At 45.5% G+C, this 16,196-nt stretch overlaps 1 protein-coding gene and 1 long non-coding RNA gene across 11 annotated transcripts in view; one reads left to right on the forward strand and one right to left on the reverse strand.

Moving 5' to 3' along the window:
* Positions 1–16,196, forward strand: part of IL34 (interleukin 34) — a 63,426-nt gene that overhangs the window by 38,580 nt on the left and 8,650 nt on the right. For all 10 annotated transcript variants that reach the window (XM_082369988.1, XM_082369996.1, XM_082369992.1 and 7 more), the window contains one exon: positions 13,688–14,099. In XM_082369988.1, coding sequence (XP_082226114.1) covers positions 14,072–14,099 — 28 coding nt within the window. In that variant the 5' untranslated portion in view covers positions 13,688–14,071. The remainder of the gene's footprint in view (positions 1–13,687; positions 14,100–16,196) is intronic.
* LOC309617572 lies at positions 7,741–13,681 on the reverse strand. The gene is made up of 2 exons (XR_014238054.1): positions 13,361–13,681; positions 7,741–7,883 (listed from the first exon to the last, which is right to left on the reverse strand). It is a non-coding gene; the product is annotated as an uncharacterized lncRNA (long non-coding RNA).

Here is a 16,196-nt window from a genome sequence, read left to right on the forward strand (position 1 = left end):
TAGATGCCCTAGGGATCTGGTGTAGGTGCCAAGCCTCCCAGACGTGCTAACACTGATCACATACATGCAGCACCTGTCAGACGTGTACTGCCTGCCACAGGCATTTGGTCTGTGGACCCAGGGGTGAGTCTTAGTTGATAAAATCATTCAGGTAGCTTTGGATTACAAGGGTAAAGGCAGTGCATGTCTGGATGCCAGCCAATCTTCTTCTGAGAAGCAGGCATTTGAAAACAAATCACACAGGCCTGGAGACTTTCTGATTTCATAGAGAGGTCAGACGTGGGAGGAAAGTACACTATGTCATTCATATCAGATATCTTGGCAAAGCTGCTGACCTGCTACTGACTCTGCTTGCCTCATGGGAAAAGGCTTGATCAGATAGCCATGTGAGTGAGAATATCACACTTGGCACCCTTGATGAATTAATGGGCCTAGGCATTAAGCATTGGTAGCTATCAACATCAGAAAAGAGTGAAAACCAGACATTACCTCCTGTTGGGAGAGCCCAGCACCACGTGTAGTCGTGACAAAGGATTTAAGCTTGAGTCTGATCCAACCCCCAATGTGCAAAAGCAGAGAACAGAGGAACGTGTTGAATTGCACAACACGTTGTGCAGATGAGTGTGCAGACTGGGAGCACTCTCTGGTACGCATATCCTGGGTTCTTTAACAGATGAATTGTAAAAGAATGGGATGGAGGAGAAATCCTGTAGATTGTAGATTTAAAGAGGCTTAAAAGATATGAAATTTTAAAAATGGGCAAGGCTGAAAACTAAACTATACTGTCTAGGGAGGCACACTTGGTTGATAAAACCAGAAAGAAAGCCAGCAAGGTGATTGCTGTAATAATTAGGATGCTGGTTACTTTTTTGGCAAGCTGTAGTTGAGATGGGGCTCATGGAGGACCTTTTAGGGTGGCTGACTGTGTTCCATTCCTTGATTTCACGGTAGATATAAAGTTTGTTTATCTTATAATAATTCATTAAACTATACATTTGTTTTCTGTTACCTCTATGTTTTATTTTAAAATAGCTTTTAAAAAGCAAGGTGCAAAAGAATATGTGTAAAATGCCACCTTTTGTAGGCAAAAAGAGGAAATATGAAAAATATGCTTGTATTTTAAAATGTAAACAATGTAAGAATAAACCAAAAACTAGTAAAAATATTTATCAGGGAGGGGGAAATAAGGGGGGGAGAAAGACCTTTCTGAACATGGCTTTTATAGTTTTTACTTTGGAATGTTGTGTTTTATATAATTAAAACACAGAATTTAAAACAAATCTCTAAAAATAAGAAACAAATGGAAATACATGATCTTTTGGGTTTTTTTAATATTTATTTTATTTATTTGGCTTTGTGGGATATTCATTGCGGCATGCAGGCTCTTTAGTTGCAGCATGCAGGAGCTTTAGTTGTGGCATGTGGGCTCTTTAGTTGCGGCACGTGGGATCTAGTTCCCTGACGAGGGATAGAACCTGGGTCCCCTGCATTGGGAGCGCAGAGTCTTAACCACTGGGCCACTAGGGAAGTCCCGGAAATACATGCTCTTTTGACTATACATTCCCATTGGGAATATGACCTAAGATGAAAGAACCACAAAGAAATCTTAAACTGCACAGACTTGTTTTATTGTTATCAGTGTTACTATTGAAATATTTTGAAACTTCTATATATATGAAAGGATAAAGAAAATAATTATCTTAAGTGTCATTAAGAAACAAGATTTTCAGCACAAAAGAGATGCAAATAACAATCTAAAGAAGTTTAAAAACCTTATAATTCTGGGACTTCCCTGGTGGTGAGGTGGTTAAGAATCCACCTGCCAATGCAGGGGACACGGGTTCGAGCCCTGGTCCGGGAAGATCCCACATGCCGTGGAGCAACTAAGCCCGTGTGCCACAACTACTGAGCCTGCGTTCTAGAGCCCGCGCACCACAACTACTGAGCCCGCGTGCCACAACTACTGAAGCCCGTGTGCCTAGGGCCCATGCTCCGCAACAAGAGAAGCCACCGCAATGAGAAGACCCCGCACCGCACCGAAGAGTAGTTCCTGCTCACCGCGAGTACAGAAAGCCCGCGCACAGCCACAAAGACCCAATGCAGCCGAAAATTAATTAATTAATTAATTAATTTAAAAAACCCCGAATTTCCTAGGTCTATTCACATAAACACTGAAAACCCAGTAGTAATGAGCGCCTGTAGTATTCAGGCTGTGGTTTCTAAGTACCAGTTCCCACTAAAAGAATTCCTTGGAAAAGTAGCTGATTTCTATCTAGTCTGAGGCAGAAAATGTACAAGATGAGCCTGGAACCCCCAGTCATGGCTGAAATCAAGGAAGCTATTGAAGACTACTGGAGTCTGTCAATAGGACAGGAACCCACTGGAAGGAGCTCCCACTAGCCAAATGATGAAATAATTCAAATGTTAAAAAGAATAACAAACAACCACTTTGGAAAATAGGCTGGCAATTTCTTACTGTTTAAATCTCCAACTATCACCCAGCCACTCACTCTTAGGTATTTACCTAAGAAAAATAACATATGTCCACAGAAAGACCTGTATGCAAATGTATGTGACAGCTTTATTCATATTTGCAAAAACCTGGTACAATGGAAAACTACTCAGTAATAAAAGGAAGAGCAGACTTCCCTGGTGGTCCAGCGGTTAAGACTCCCTGCTCCCAATGCAGGGAGCCCAGGTTCGATCCCTGGTCAGGAAACTAGATAGATCCCACATGTCACAACTAAAGATCCCACACGCTGCAACTAAGACCCGGTGCAGCCAAATAAATAAATAAATATTTTTTAAAAAGTAAAAGGAAGAGACCACTGACAGACTTTAGCAACATGGAAGGATCCCCAACACATTTGCTAAGTGAAAGAAGACAGGACAGAAATAGCAACATATTATATGATACCATTTATATAATATTCTGGAAAAAATAAAACTCCAGGAACAGAAATGAAGTGATTGCCAGAGGTGTGGGGTGGGGAAGAGGATTGACCGCTAAAGGATACAGGGGACCTTTCTGGGGTGATAGTAATGTTCTACATCTTGAATAATGTGTTGGTGTATATAGTTGTGGAAACTCATCAAAGAGGCTGAACTTTAGTGTACATCGATTATACCTCAGTGAACCTGACTTTAAAGTAACTTCAATGGATTGAAATCTAAAAATTAAAAAATTGATGAATTCAAAGTGATACTGAAAAATCATCATTAATTACCTTTGGAAGATGTTAGGGAACAACTCATTCTGAAAGCTGGTAAATAAGGGGAAAGAATCAAGCTTTTATCCTGCTTTTTCTACCCAGACCAAATTTTAAGATAAGAAAATAGATGAGGAAGGAAAGTTCTACTTCATAAAAGAATCACAGTAATAAATATAGAAGAGAAGATAGAATAAGAAAGTCACCACCTAAGGAAATTACTGGATCAAGGCTATAATCATGAATACCTGATGAAAGGTAAAATGTTGATGGAGAACTTTATAATGGATGGATCATGGAGCAAGAACATGACATTAGCTCATTAAAGTGGGACAAACAGAACTGTGCCTCCTGATGTAATGCAGCACCTCCTATGGAAATTATACCTGAGCCCAATGAAGCTTCCTGATCTAAATATTATAAATACAGAGATAAATATGTTAAATGACATTCCAGGGGTACAATTATCCAAATCCAGAATGTGGGACGTCTACAGGACAAGTGACCCAGTTTCTTCAACAAAAACAAAAAGGGAAAAATAAATTATTATAGATTAAAATGTCTTAAGAGTTCAAAACTTACAGAAAGCTACAGAAGTCAAGACAGTGTGGTATTGGCATAAAGATATACATATAGGGACTTCCCTGGCGGTCCAGTGGTTAGGACTTAGTGCTTTCACTGCCAGGGCCCAGGTTCAATCCCTGGTTGGGGAACTAAGATCTGGCAAGCTGTGTGGCGAGGCCAAAAAAAAAAAATAAATAAAATAAATAAATAAATATATACATATAGATCAATGGAATAGAATTGAGAGTCCAGAAATAAATCCATATCTATTTATGCATTTGTGGTCAACTGATTTTCAGTAAAGATGCTAAGGCCATTCATTGGGGGAAAGAATAATCTTTTTAAAAACTAGTGCTGAGGACTTCCCTGGTGGCTCAGTGGTTAAGAATCTGCCTGCCAACGCAGGGGACACGGGTTCGAGCCCTGGTCCGGGAAGATTCCCACATGCCACAGAGCAACTAAGCCCATGTGCCACAACCGCTGAGCCTGCACTCTAGAGCCCTCGAGCCACAACTGCTGAAGCCTGCACGCCTAGAGCCTGTGCTCCGCAACAAGAGAAGCCACCACAATGAGAAGCCTGTGCACCGCAACAAAGAGTAGCCCCTGCTCGCCACAACTAGAGAAAGCCTGCGTGCAGCAACGAAGACCCAATGCAGCCAAAAATAAATAAATAAGTAAATTTATTTTAAAAAAACCAAAAAAACAAAACTAGTGCTGGGACAACTGGATAGCCACATGCAAAAGAATGAAGTTGGGCTCTTGCCTCACACCATATACAAAAATTAACTCCAAATGGATCAAAGACCTAAATACAAGAGCTAAAACTATAAAATTCTTAGAATAAAACACATGTATATCTTTGTGCCCTTGGATTAGACACTAGTTTCTTAGATATGACACCAAAAAGCATAAGTAACCAAAAAATAGGAAAATAAATAAAAAATAAATTGGACTTCATCGAACTTAAAAAGTTTTGTGCGTCGGGAACACTATCAGGAAAGGGAAAAGACAACTCACAGACCAGGAGAAAATATTTACAAATCATACATCTGATAAGAGTCTAGTACCCAGAATACATAAAGAACTCTTGTAACTCAAAAATAAAAAGATAAACCAGTTTAAAAAAATAGGCAAAGGATTTGAATAAACATTTCTCCAAAGAAGATATACAAATGGCCTATAAGCAGGTGAAAAGATGCTCAACATCATTAGTCATCAGGAAAATGCAAATCAATACCACAATGAGATACCACTTCATACCCACTAGGATGGTTGTAATGAAAAAGATAGATAATAACAAGTGTTGGTGAGTATGTAGAGAAATCAAAACCCTCGTACATTGCTGATGGGAATATAAAACGGTGTAGCTGCCTTGGAAAGCAGACTGGCAGTTCCTCAAAAAGTTAAATGTAGAGTAGCCATATGACCCAGCAACCACATTCCTAGGAATATACCCAAAGAGAACTGAAAGCATATACCAACACAAAAACTTGTACACGAATCTTCATAGCAATATAATTCATAATAGCCCAAAAATGAAAACAACCCAAATGTCCATCAATTGATGAATGGATAAAGAAAATGTGGTATATCCATACATTAGAATATTATATTACAATAAAAGGAATGAAGTACTGGTCCCGGTGGTAAGATGGTGGCCGCTGCAGAGTGTGATGTGGTAATGGCAGCAACTGAGCCAGAGCTGCTCAACCACAAAGAAATAAAGAAGGAAACAGTCTTTCAAGGAGCAAGAAGGTGCATACTATGTCAAGAAAGAGTACAATGACGCTTATTATATATAGATATCTATATACAGCTATTATATGTAGATATACTCTTTCTATATATATATATACAGTAGCCATGTGACGTGTGTGTGTGTGTGTGTGTGTAATGGAATACTACTCAGCCATAAAAAAGAATGAAATAATGCCATTTGCAGCATCATGGAAGGACCTAGAGATTATCATACTAAGTGAAGTAAGTCAGGAAGAGAAAGACAAATACCATATATCACTTATATGTGGAATCTAAAATATGATACAAATGAACTTATTTACAAAACAGAAACAGACAGACATAGGAAACAAACTTACGGTTACCAAAGGGGAAAGGGGGTGGGGGAGGGATAAATTAGGAGTTTGAGAGCTCAAGGCATTCTTTGGCAGTCCTGGGAGTTTTGAAGCATCTGGTCCAGGGATTTTTTTTTTTCAATTTGACAAATGAAAGGAAACTATTTAGAACCCAGAAAATGCAGACTTGTGCAGTTTAACCTGGAATGTGGACGCAGGTCACCTCCTCCCTTCATCATGTCTCCATGTACTTAGAGCGGTTTTGTTTTCTTAGTTGGATACCCTGTGCCAGTGTGAGTGGGGTGAAGGAAAGGGAGCCAGACTAAAGACTACAGGTAGGGGAGGGAGGCAGAGAGTGAACAGGGAGACAGCTTGTGAATTTTTGTTTTACTGTTTAAATTTATTAAAAAAAGAAAGAAAATTGAGAATAAAATGTTTCACCCTTATTTTTAAAAAAAAGGAATGAAGTGCTGATAGATGCTATGTCTTAGCCTGCTCAGGTTGCCATAATAATATACCATAGATTTCCGGGCGGCGGGGACGGAGGTGGGCCTGGCAGGTCCGCGCGGCCTCCGGGCTGGAGCCCGGGTCCCCGCCCACCCCAGCGCCCGCCGCCGGCCGAGCCCCGCGCCGCCGTCCTGGGTCCCGGTGGCCGGAGGTGCGCCTGGGTCCGTGGGACAGGCGGGCGCAGAGGTCGCCTGTGTTGGGGGGTGGGGCGCGGCGAGGTTCTGGCGCATCCATGGAGCCCGGTCCAGGGCTGGGGCGCCGCGGCTTGCTGTGCTCTCCGCACTCTCCCGGCTCTGAAGCCTCGAGAGCACGGCTAGGCAGCAATAGTTTAATGGGGCGTTTGCTTGCTGGGAACTAGGGGCCTGCGGGGGTCTCAGTTCTTGGCTGGCCCCGGCACACGAGGTTGCCAGGCGTGTGATGGCAGCAGGTAGGAGTGAGCTGCTGGTGCAGTGATGAGCAGGAAAGGAAGGACAGCGGCTGTTGGCCTGTGAACCTAGGCAAGAATGACCACCCAACACAATCCAGACCAAGGTCCGTGGGCCCAGCTCAGTCCTGTGCGGCTAGTCAGTGGAATAGACCTGCAGGTGTGGCTCTTGTCACTCTAGGACTGGATTCAGGACAGATCCTGCTGATGAGCCCAGGGCACCGTCCTCAGTGCTCCAGGAGAGTGTGCAGTAGTGGAGCAAGGGTGGTGTGCCCGACTCAGCACTGCGGCCACGCATGTCCAGTCTGCTGGCAAGGGCAGTGGGCAGCCGGAGGAAGTCATGGGCTTGGGAATGTCCTCTGATGAAAAAGAACCTGCAGGCTTATAAAGTAACTTTTGTGTGGAACGTTGGTGTGCCGAAAAGCAGTTCTGTGTGCTGTTCCCCCTTGGTGTGGATCAGCAGTGCTGAGGCAGCAGGCGTGATGCAGAAGTGTGAGCAGAGACCGTCTGGAGTCCCCAACCTCCAGGGAAACTAGAGGTGACAGCCAGCCTAGTGAAGAGGACAGGAGTTGGGGGCGGTGGTGGCAGAAAGGCGCCCGAAGGCAGCGTGTCCCATCTGCGGTGGCGGTAACCCACCAGGCGCCCCTCGTCTCAGGGCCCTAATCCTGGCTCCAGCTGGGTGATCAGGGGAGCTATGAGCTCTTCTGGGCGAGCAGAGCCCACAGTCCTGAGCTGTTCTTTGCTGTGTTTGGGTCATCTCCCCCCATCCAAGGGGAGAAATCTAGATGAGATTTAAGAATTAGTGCTTTAAGAATGTGGATCTCATAGTTGAAACCTTGGAACATGTGTTTTCAGCCCAAGGTGTTAAAGTGAATGGAAGGATTCAATGCCTTTTCAAGGAGGGTGTCTCCATGTGGGCAGAACTAGAGAATAAATGGGTCTTGAATATATACCATAGACTGGGTGGCTTAAACAACAGAAATTTATTTTCTCACAGTTCTGGGGGCTGAAGTCCAAGATGAGGGTACCAGCATGGTTGGTTTCTGGTGAGTGCTCTCCCCTTGGATTGCAGACAGCCACCTTCTGGATGTATGCTCACGTGACCTCCTTTTTGTGGGATCATGGAGAGAGAGAGAGAGAGAGAACAAGCTCTCTGGTGTCTCTTCTTATAAGGGCACTAATCCTGTCATGAGGGCCCCACCTTCAGGACCTCATCCAGCCCTAATTACCTCACAAAGACCCCATTTCCAAATACCATCATATTGGGGGTTAGAGCTTCAACACAGGAATTTGGCAGAGGCACAAACATTCAGTTTACATGATGAATGAACCCTGAAAATATTATGCCAAGTGACAGAAGCTGGTCACAAAGGATCACATATTAAAGATTCTATTTACATGAAAGGTCCAGAATATGCAAATCCATAGAGATAGAAAGCAGATTAGTGGTTGCCAGGGGCTAGGGGGAAGAGGAAATAAACAGTGATTGCTGATGACTACAGAGTTTATTTTTAGGTTGGTGAGAATGTTCTGGAATTAGATTATGGTAATTGTTGCACAACTTTGTGAATATACTAAAGATCTCCACTGAATTGTGCCCTTCAGAATGGCAAACTTTATGACATGTGAATTATATCTTAATTAATTAATTGATTTTTTTTAGGTTTTTTTTTTTTTGATGTGGACCATTTTTAAAGTCTTTATTGAATTTATTACAATATTGCTTCTGTTTTACACTTTGGTTCTTTGGCCACAAGGCATGTGGGTTCTTAGCTCCCCGACCAAGGATCGAACCCCCATCCCCTGCGTTGGAAGGCGAAGTCTTAACCACTGGACCGCCAGGGAAGTCCCTTAAAATTTTTTTTAAAAAGAGGAAAAAAGGCATAGAGACCCATCAATCAGTGGACCAACTTACTGGGCTCTTAATTCAAACAAAACAACTTAAAAAAAGACATTTTTTAAACAACCAGGGAAAATTGAACGTGGATTCTTTTTTTTTTTTAAAGATTGATTGATTGATTGATTGATTGCTATGTTGGGTCTTCGTTTCTGTGCTAGGGCTTTCTCCAGCTGCGGCAAGCGGGGGCCACTCTTCATCGCGGTGCGCGGGCCTCTCACCATCGCGGCCTCTCCCGTTGCGGAGCACAGGCTCCAGACGCGCAGGCTCAGCAGTTGTGGTTCACGGGCCCAGTTGCTCCGCGGCATGTGGGATCCTCCCAGACCAGGGCTCGAACCCGTGTCCCCTGCATTAGCAGGCAGATTCTCAACCACTGCGCCACCAGGGAAGCCTCCAGGATTCTTTTTTTTAATTTATTTTTTATTTATGTAACATTGGTGTATAATATTACGTTTCATGTATGCAGCATTATATTTCTACTTCTGTATACACTACAGCCTGCTGACCACCAAAAATTTAGTTTCCATCCATCACCATACAGTTGCCAACCATATAGTTACAACATATGTTACCCATTTTGCCCTTCTCACCCTTCCGCTCTGGTAGCCACTGCTCTGTTCTCTGTATCTACATGTTTGTTTTTGTTTGGTTTGATTTGTTCGTTTGTTTTTTATATTCCACGTGAGCAAAATCATATGGTATTGTATTTCTCTGACTTATTTCACTTAGCATGATACCCTCAAGGTGCATCAGTGTTGTCACAGATGGCAAGATTTCGTCTTTTTAATGGCTGAGTAGTATTCCATTGTATATATAATATATGCCACATCTTCTTTATTTATTCATCCATTTATTGACACTTAGGTTGTTTCCATATCTTGGCTATTTAAACTAATGCTATGATGAGCATAGGGGTGCATATTTCTTTTCAAATTAGTATTTTCATATTCTTTGGATAAATACCTAGAAATGTTGGGGGGAGTTCCCTGGTGGCACAGGGGTTAAGAATCTGCCTGCCAATGCAGGGGACACAGGTTCAAGCCCTGGTCCGGGAAGATCCCACATGCCATGGAGCAACTAAGACCGTGCACCACAACTACTGAGCCTGTGCTGTAGAGACCACGGGCCACAACTACTGAGCCTGCGTGCCACAGCTACTGAAGCCCGCACGCCTAGAGCCCGTGCTCTGCAACAAGAGAAGCCACTGCAATGAGAAGCTCGTGCACCGCAACGAAGAGTAGCCCCCGCTCGCTGCAACTAGAGAAAGCCCGCAAGCCAGCAATTAAGACCCAACGCAGCCAAAAAAGAAACAAAGGAAGGAAGGAAGAAAGAAAAAAAAAAGTTATATTAAAAAAAGAACACCCAGAAGTGTTGGGAATTCCCCGGCGGTCCAGTGGTTAGGACTCTGTGCTTTCACTGCCGTGGGCCCAGGTTCAATCCCTGGTCGGGGAACTAAGATCCCACAGCCACATGGCGTGGTCAAAACAAACAGACAAACAAACAAAAAACCCCAGAAGTGAAATACTTAGGTCATATGGTAGTCCTATTCTTAATATTTTGAGAAAACTCTGTACTGGTAAAACTCTGGCTTTACGAGTTTATAGTTCCACTAACATTGAATGAGGGTTCCCTTTTCTCCACATATTCACCAACACTTGTTATTTCTTGCCTATTTGATGATAGCAGTTCTAACAGATGTGAGGTAGGATCTTACTGTGGTTTTGATTTGTATTTCCCTAATTATTAGTGATGTTGAACATCTTTCCATGTGCCTGTTGGCTATCCGTATGTCTTCTTTGGAAAAATGTCTATTCAGCCCCTTTGCCCATTTTTTAGTCAGGTTGTTTGTTTTTTGCTGTTGTTGAATTGTATGAGTTCTTTATCTGTTATGAATATTAACCCCTTATTGGACGTATGATTTACAAATATCTTTTCCCATTTGGTAGGTTGTCTTTGTTTTGTTGGTGGTTTCCCTTGCTGTGCAGAAGCTTTTTAGTTTGATACAGTCCCATTTGTTTATTTTTGCTTTTGTTTCCCTTGCCTGAGGAGACATATCTAGAAAGATATTGTTAATACTGACGCCCAAGAGTATACTGCCTATGTTTTCTTCTAGGAGTTTTATGGTTTCAGGTTTTACATTAAAGTCTCTGATCCATTTTGAGTTGATTTTTGTGTATGGTGTGGGGTAGTGGTGTAGTTTAATTTTTTTGCATGTGGATGTCCAGTTTTCCCAACTCTATTTATTGAAGAGACGATCCTTTCGCCATTGTATGTTCCTTGTACCTTTGTAGTGAATTAGTTGTGTGGGTTTATATGTGTGGGTTTATTTGAACATAGATTCTGTATTAGATGATATAAGGGATTATTGATTTGGAAATGTGCAATAGTAGTAATGCGATTATATTTTTTAAAGAATCCTTACATACTGGTAAAATGGCCTGTCTGGGATTTGCTTTAAAATACTCTAGGGAAAAAAACGGAGGATGGATGAAACAGGAGTGACAGAATATTGATAATTTTTGAAGCTGAATAATGGCTATATGAGGATCCATTTTACTATTCTACCTTATTTGGGTTTGTTTAACAATGCTATAATAAAGTTTCAAAACATAAATCAAATGTGGCAGAGGGGAAAAAAAGTCTTGATTAGTATTGAATTCCAGAAAGTTCATCTTCCAATAGAAGATGCTGAGCTGGGCCCTAGGGCAATGAAAGCACAGCTTTGCCCCCAAGTCTTCCTGAGCTTCATTCAGAGGAGAGAAGCCACCGGAACCACTCCCAGAAGATGCTTTGGGTTAGAACTGACCTGGCTTTTTACAGAGCATTTGCAGAGATGATGCACTTTCGGGCTATATCAATTAGTTTTTGTTGTGTAACAAACTACCCCCAAAGCTTAGTGGTTTAAAATAAACAAACACTGATTATTTCTCATGATTCTGTGGGGTGGCTGGGATTCTGGGCTGACTTGACAGAGGCCAGATGGACTAGTTTAGGATGTTCTCACTCAAATGCCTGAGGCCTCCTATAGGAAGCTAGCCCGGAATTGTGTACATGACATGAAGCCCTCCCAGCAGCAAGAGAGGACAAGCCAAAGGCATAGGCACATCCCACTGGTCAGAGCAAGTCACAGGGCCAAGCCCAGATTAAAGGGAGGTAGAAATAGAGCCTCCTTTGCAGATTGGACTTGCACTGAATGGGATATGGGAGCCGAGGGAGCCAGTCAGGGTCTGACTCAGCCCACCTCTCTGAATGAGACTTACGACTCAGATGTGGCCAAGAGTGGGTCCTGTGTTATTCATGTGCCCCAGGTCTAGAATCCTCTTTCCACTGAGCAGAGGTGGTGGATGAAATGTTATTCAGAAATATAGACCCTGGGCTAATGGAATTAACCAGAAAAAAATCATTCCTATTTATGCTTTTGTTTAGCTTCTTTTTTCTGTGGCCTCAACTCAGCCCTATTTTTCATCCACCTCCTCCTTAAATTGAGCGTCTGTGACTCACTCTACAGGGCTGCTAGTTGCTAGAATGTCCCTCCCCACATTCTCAAAGGGCAGAGGGGCTTGATTCACAGGAGGACGATGGGGTTGGGCATGAGGCCTTGGGACAGCTCCCTCCCCCCAGGCCTGTTTCCTCATCTCTGGATGTGGAGGTGGCATGGAATGTCTCTGAGACCCTCGTGGCCCTGCCGTGCTTACAGGGAAGCTGTCAAGCTGGAGCAGGTGGTCCGGTGCTCTGTCCCCTGGGCCTCAGGTCAGGCCTGGCCACTTTGGGGAGAAGAATGCTCTGTGTAGGTGTAATAGATTGGTTGCAAAAGTGGCCCTAATTCTTCACACGCACCCACTTCCATAACTTTTTTAAAATTTTTTTAATTGAAGTATAGTTGATTTACAATGTTGTGTTACTTTCAGGTGTACAGCAAATTGATTCAGTTATATATACGCTCATGTTGCTCATTCATTTGAGGCACTATCTGTTGACTTCCCACCAAGGAACGTGTAGCTCCTTGTCACCCGCTTCCCTCACCACTCATGTGCACCCTCCCCAGGCCCTTGTCCTTCCAGGATCCTTAAGTCATGCTTCTGTTAAATTAACTTTCACTTTTTACTTGCTACTGTGACTTTGAAAATGCTATTTGCAATTGAATTATGTAGAATAATATTCCAACTTTTACTTGTCTAACTTTTCTCTGCATGAGCTTCCAAAGGGCTGTTCCAAACCCCTGGGTAAAGTGGGGGTGGGGTGGGAGAGGCAATTCTCAAACTCCTCCCCCTCCCTCTTCCCCACCAGAGAGAGACAGACAGACAGACATCCCCATTCTTTTAGGTGATTTCCTCTGTGCCCCTCCCCCTGAGAGAAGGCTCTGGCTTCTGTGCCATTAGGTAGCTCCCACTTTGTGCCTTCCTGGCTTCCGCACATCTCCCCCATTTCAGTGGATGGGTGGGACCACAGATGGCACCCAGGATTAGGGCTCTGTGGTGTGGCATGAAGGTGACCATGACCCCAGTTCTCACTTTCTCAGCTTCTCCGTACCGGTCTGGTGGTCTAGGGTGCATGGTGGGAGGCTTTCTGGGAGATTTCTGAGTGAGGAGGTGGCTAGGAGAGTGTTCTCTGGGGCATGGAGGGGTGCAGAGCCCGATTCTGGGCTTTTTTTAACCTCCCCACAGTCCAAGCTGTTCTTGTACTTTACCTGTGATCTGCTGCCTTCAGGAAGCTCCCTCGATTTAACCCACACAGCTCATTCATTCCGTGGTCCTGCTTTTGTTTTGGCCCCAGGCTGTCAGCTGGTGTCATTTTAACTTACTCCTGGGCTGGGGCTGCCCTTCGGTGGTTCTGTCGTTTCTGTGTCCCCGAGGAGCCAGCAGCCAGGGCAGGGCTGTGCGCCTCTGGCCTTCCCTGGTGGTCCCGGCCAGCGGAGGGTGCAACCTGCACAGTAGGCTCTGCGCGCCTGTGGCTGATGGCTGAGTGGCAGCACCACTCTTACATAATCAGTTTCTCTCCTCCTTTCTCTTTCCAGAGCCAGATTTCACACTGAGCAGCTGCAGACAGAGAAATCAGAGAAAGCACAACCCAGCCTCAGATTCCGAGGGGCCTGCTGGGGACTCTCTCCTCCTGCTTGGAAGGAAGACCCCGAGGCAGCCGTTTCAGGCCAGGTCTTGGCTGCCATGGGACTCACAGCCACTGCCCCCCGGCTGCCCTCTGCACTGCCAGGCAGATAAGGGTGAGCCCTGCCCAGGAGCACCTGCCGCCTCCTGCTGGGCCACTCCTCCGTGGCTAGTCCTTCCTCGACTTTGGGCCACCTTTGCTGACCCGAGGCCATGTAGGCCCCACTCAGGCCTCTGTGGATAGACACATTGCTGGGGACACCACCTCTGCTCTCTGGGAGACCCAGCGCACCACCATGCCCCGGGGATTCGCCTGGCTGCACTGTGAGTACTGGGGGGGTTCTGTGGGGACTGCCCAGGGAGAGCTTGGCCCAGAGCCAGGCTTCGTAACCATGGCAACCAGGGCATTCTTCCTGGTGAGAAGTTGAGATGCTTCCCAGCTTAATGGCAGGCACCCTTGGGGACTCCCACGCCGTCTGCCCTGTCTCCAGCTGACTGCAGCTCAGATGGGCATGGTGGGTATGAGCCTTAGGCTGGGTGGGCACAGTCAGTGGGTTACAGGGACAGGACAGGCACTGGGGGTAGGAGGCAGCGTCTCACTTGCTCAGACTCATTGGTGCTGGGGAGTACGGTGGGGATGGAGGTGGCAGAGAGATGATTTCTGGCCTCCCTGGGCATGACCAGCCAGGGGTGGGGGCTTGTGAAATTGCCTGGGCCCCAAGACACATGGGAGTAGTGCAGCCTGTTACCTCTGCCTTTCCCTCCATAAAGAGCTAAATCAAAAGGCAGAAAGAGAACAGTGTCTTTGGGGAAAAGAAAAATAGTTGAAATGAGGACAGAAAAGAAAAAGAATTGACAAGTCTCTCAGGCCTGCCTGCTGGTGGGAGGCCAGACCAAGCTCCCTTCAGACTCCAAGATTCAGTTTAATTGACTTAAGTTCAACATATTTTTTTCTGGTGCCCCCCACATGCCCACTGGAGAGACACTGCCATGGTGACAAGGACCTGGGCTGTCTCGTGCGTCTCTCTCTAACACCTGGCATGGAGTTAGGTGCTAGGAACTGTGTGCCACTTGCATGAGGTCCGGGGTCTGATCCTGTGAGGTATTCACAGAGGAGATGGGTCCACCCTTGCCCTTGTGGAGGGTACTGCAAAGGGTCCGGATGTTCAGAACAGGTGGAAGGACCCAGACCCAGTGTTCTGGAATCTTCCAAGTCATGAGGAGCAGGGGGAGCAGGAGAAACAGCACGGCGAGGTGCTGCTTGAAATGGTCTCAGAGGTGGGTGGGGTTCACACACGTAGACGTGGGGATGTGAGGACGGTGTTCCTTCCAGGGAGAGGGGGCAGCGTGAGCAAAGGCTCAGCAGTGAGAGCGTGAGAGGCCAGGCTGGAAAGCTGGTTTGGGCTCAGGTGGCTGAGGCCTTGAAAGCCAGAGTGAAGAGTGGCTAATTCATGAGATAACAGGGAGCCCTGGAAGGTCCGTGACCTGGGCGTGGGAGCTGAGATTGAGAGGTACTCTGCTTTCGGGAGATCAATTTGGCCGTGCTTTTGGGAGTTGCTGTCACAGCCTCCTGGGCAGGATGTGATAGGTGATGAGGGTTCCTTCTGGAGATGGAAGTGAGAATGAAGAGGCCTGGCAGAGGGGACAGAGCTCATGAAGGCAGAGCGCAGGATTGGCAAGGACTGGCTATGGGGTGAGGGGGAGGGAGGGATGAGGATCAGGGGCTCAGAGAGGGGCTGGGGTGCTGGAAAAGGAGTGGCTGCCGTAACAAATTGCCACAGTCTTGGCTTAAAACAGCAGAACTGTATTTTGTCACAGCTTTGGAGGTCAGAAGTCTGAAATCAAGTTGTCAAGGTTATGCTCCCTCTGAAGGCTCTCGGGGAGGATCCTTCTTGCCTCTTCCAGCTTCTGGTGGCTTCTGGCATTCCTTGGCTTGTGGCTGCATCACTCCAATCTGCCTTCATCTGTGAAGCCCATGTGAATGGTCTTTCCTTACATGTGTCTCTGTGTCCTTTCCTCTTCGTATAAGGGCACCAGTCATTGAATTTAGGGCCCACCCTAAATTCAAGAGGATTTCATCTGGAGATTCTTAATAACATTTGCAAAGACCCTATTTCCAAATAAGGTTGCATCTGAGGTTCTTGGTGAATGTAAATTTGGGGGTATCTACACACACAGGCACAGATGTGGAGGTGGTGGACAAGCCCCATTTGTCACTGCGCACAGGACATTACTCTTTCTTCAGTCTCCTCTTCTGTCTTGCAGGCCTCTTAACTGTGGAGATAGGGGGGCACGGCGGGCCTCCCGACCAGGGTTGCACTAGCTGTGGGGCTTTCAGAATGCAGAGGTACGTGAGGCTACAGCTGTGCTGGCCCTGCCTAGTTACCTGTTTGCTGGCCTGTTTTTCAGAGTGGAGGCAAC

This window comes from Balaenoptera borealis (assembly GCF_965194805.1).
Source record: "Balaenoptera borealis genome assembly, chromosome: 19".
In the NCBI taxonomy this organism is placed as follows: Eukaryota; Metazoa; Chordata; class Mammalia; order Artiodactyla; family Balaenopteridae; genus Balaenoptera; species Balaenoptera borealis.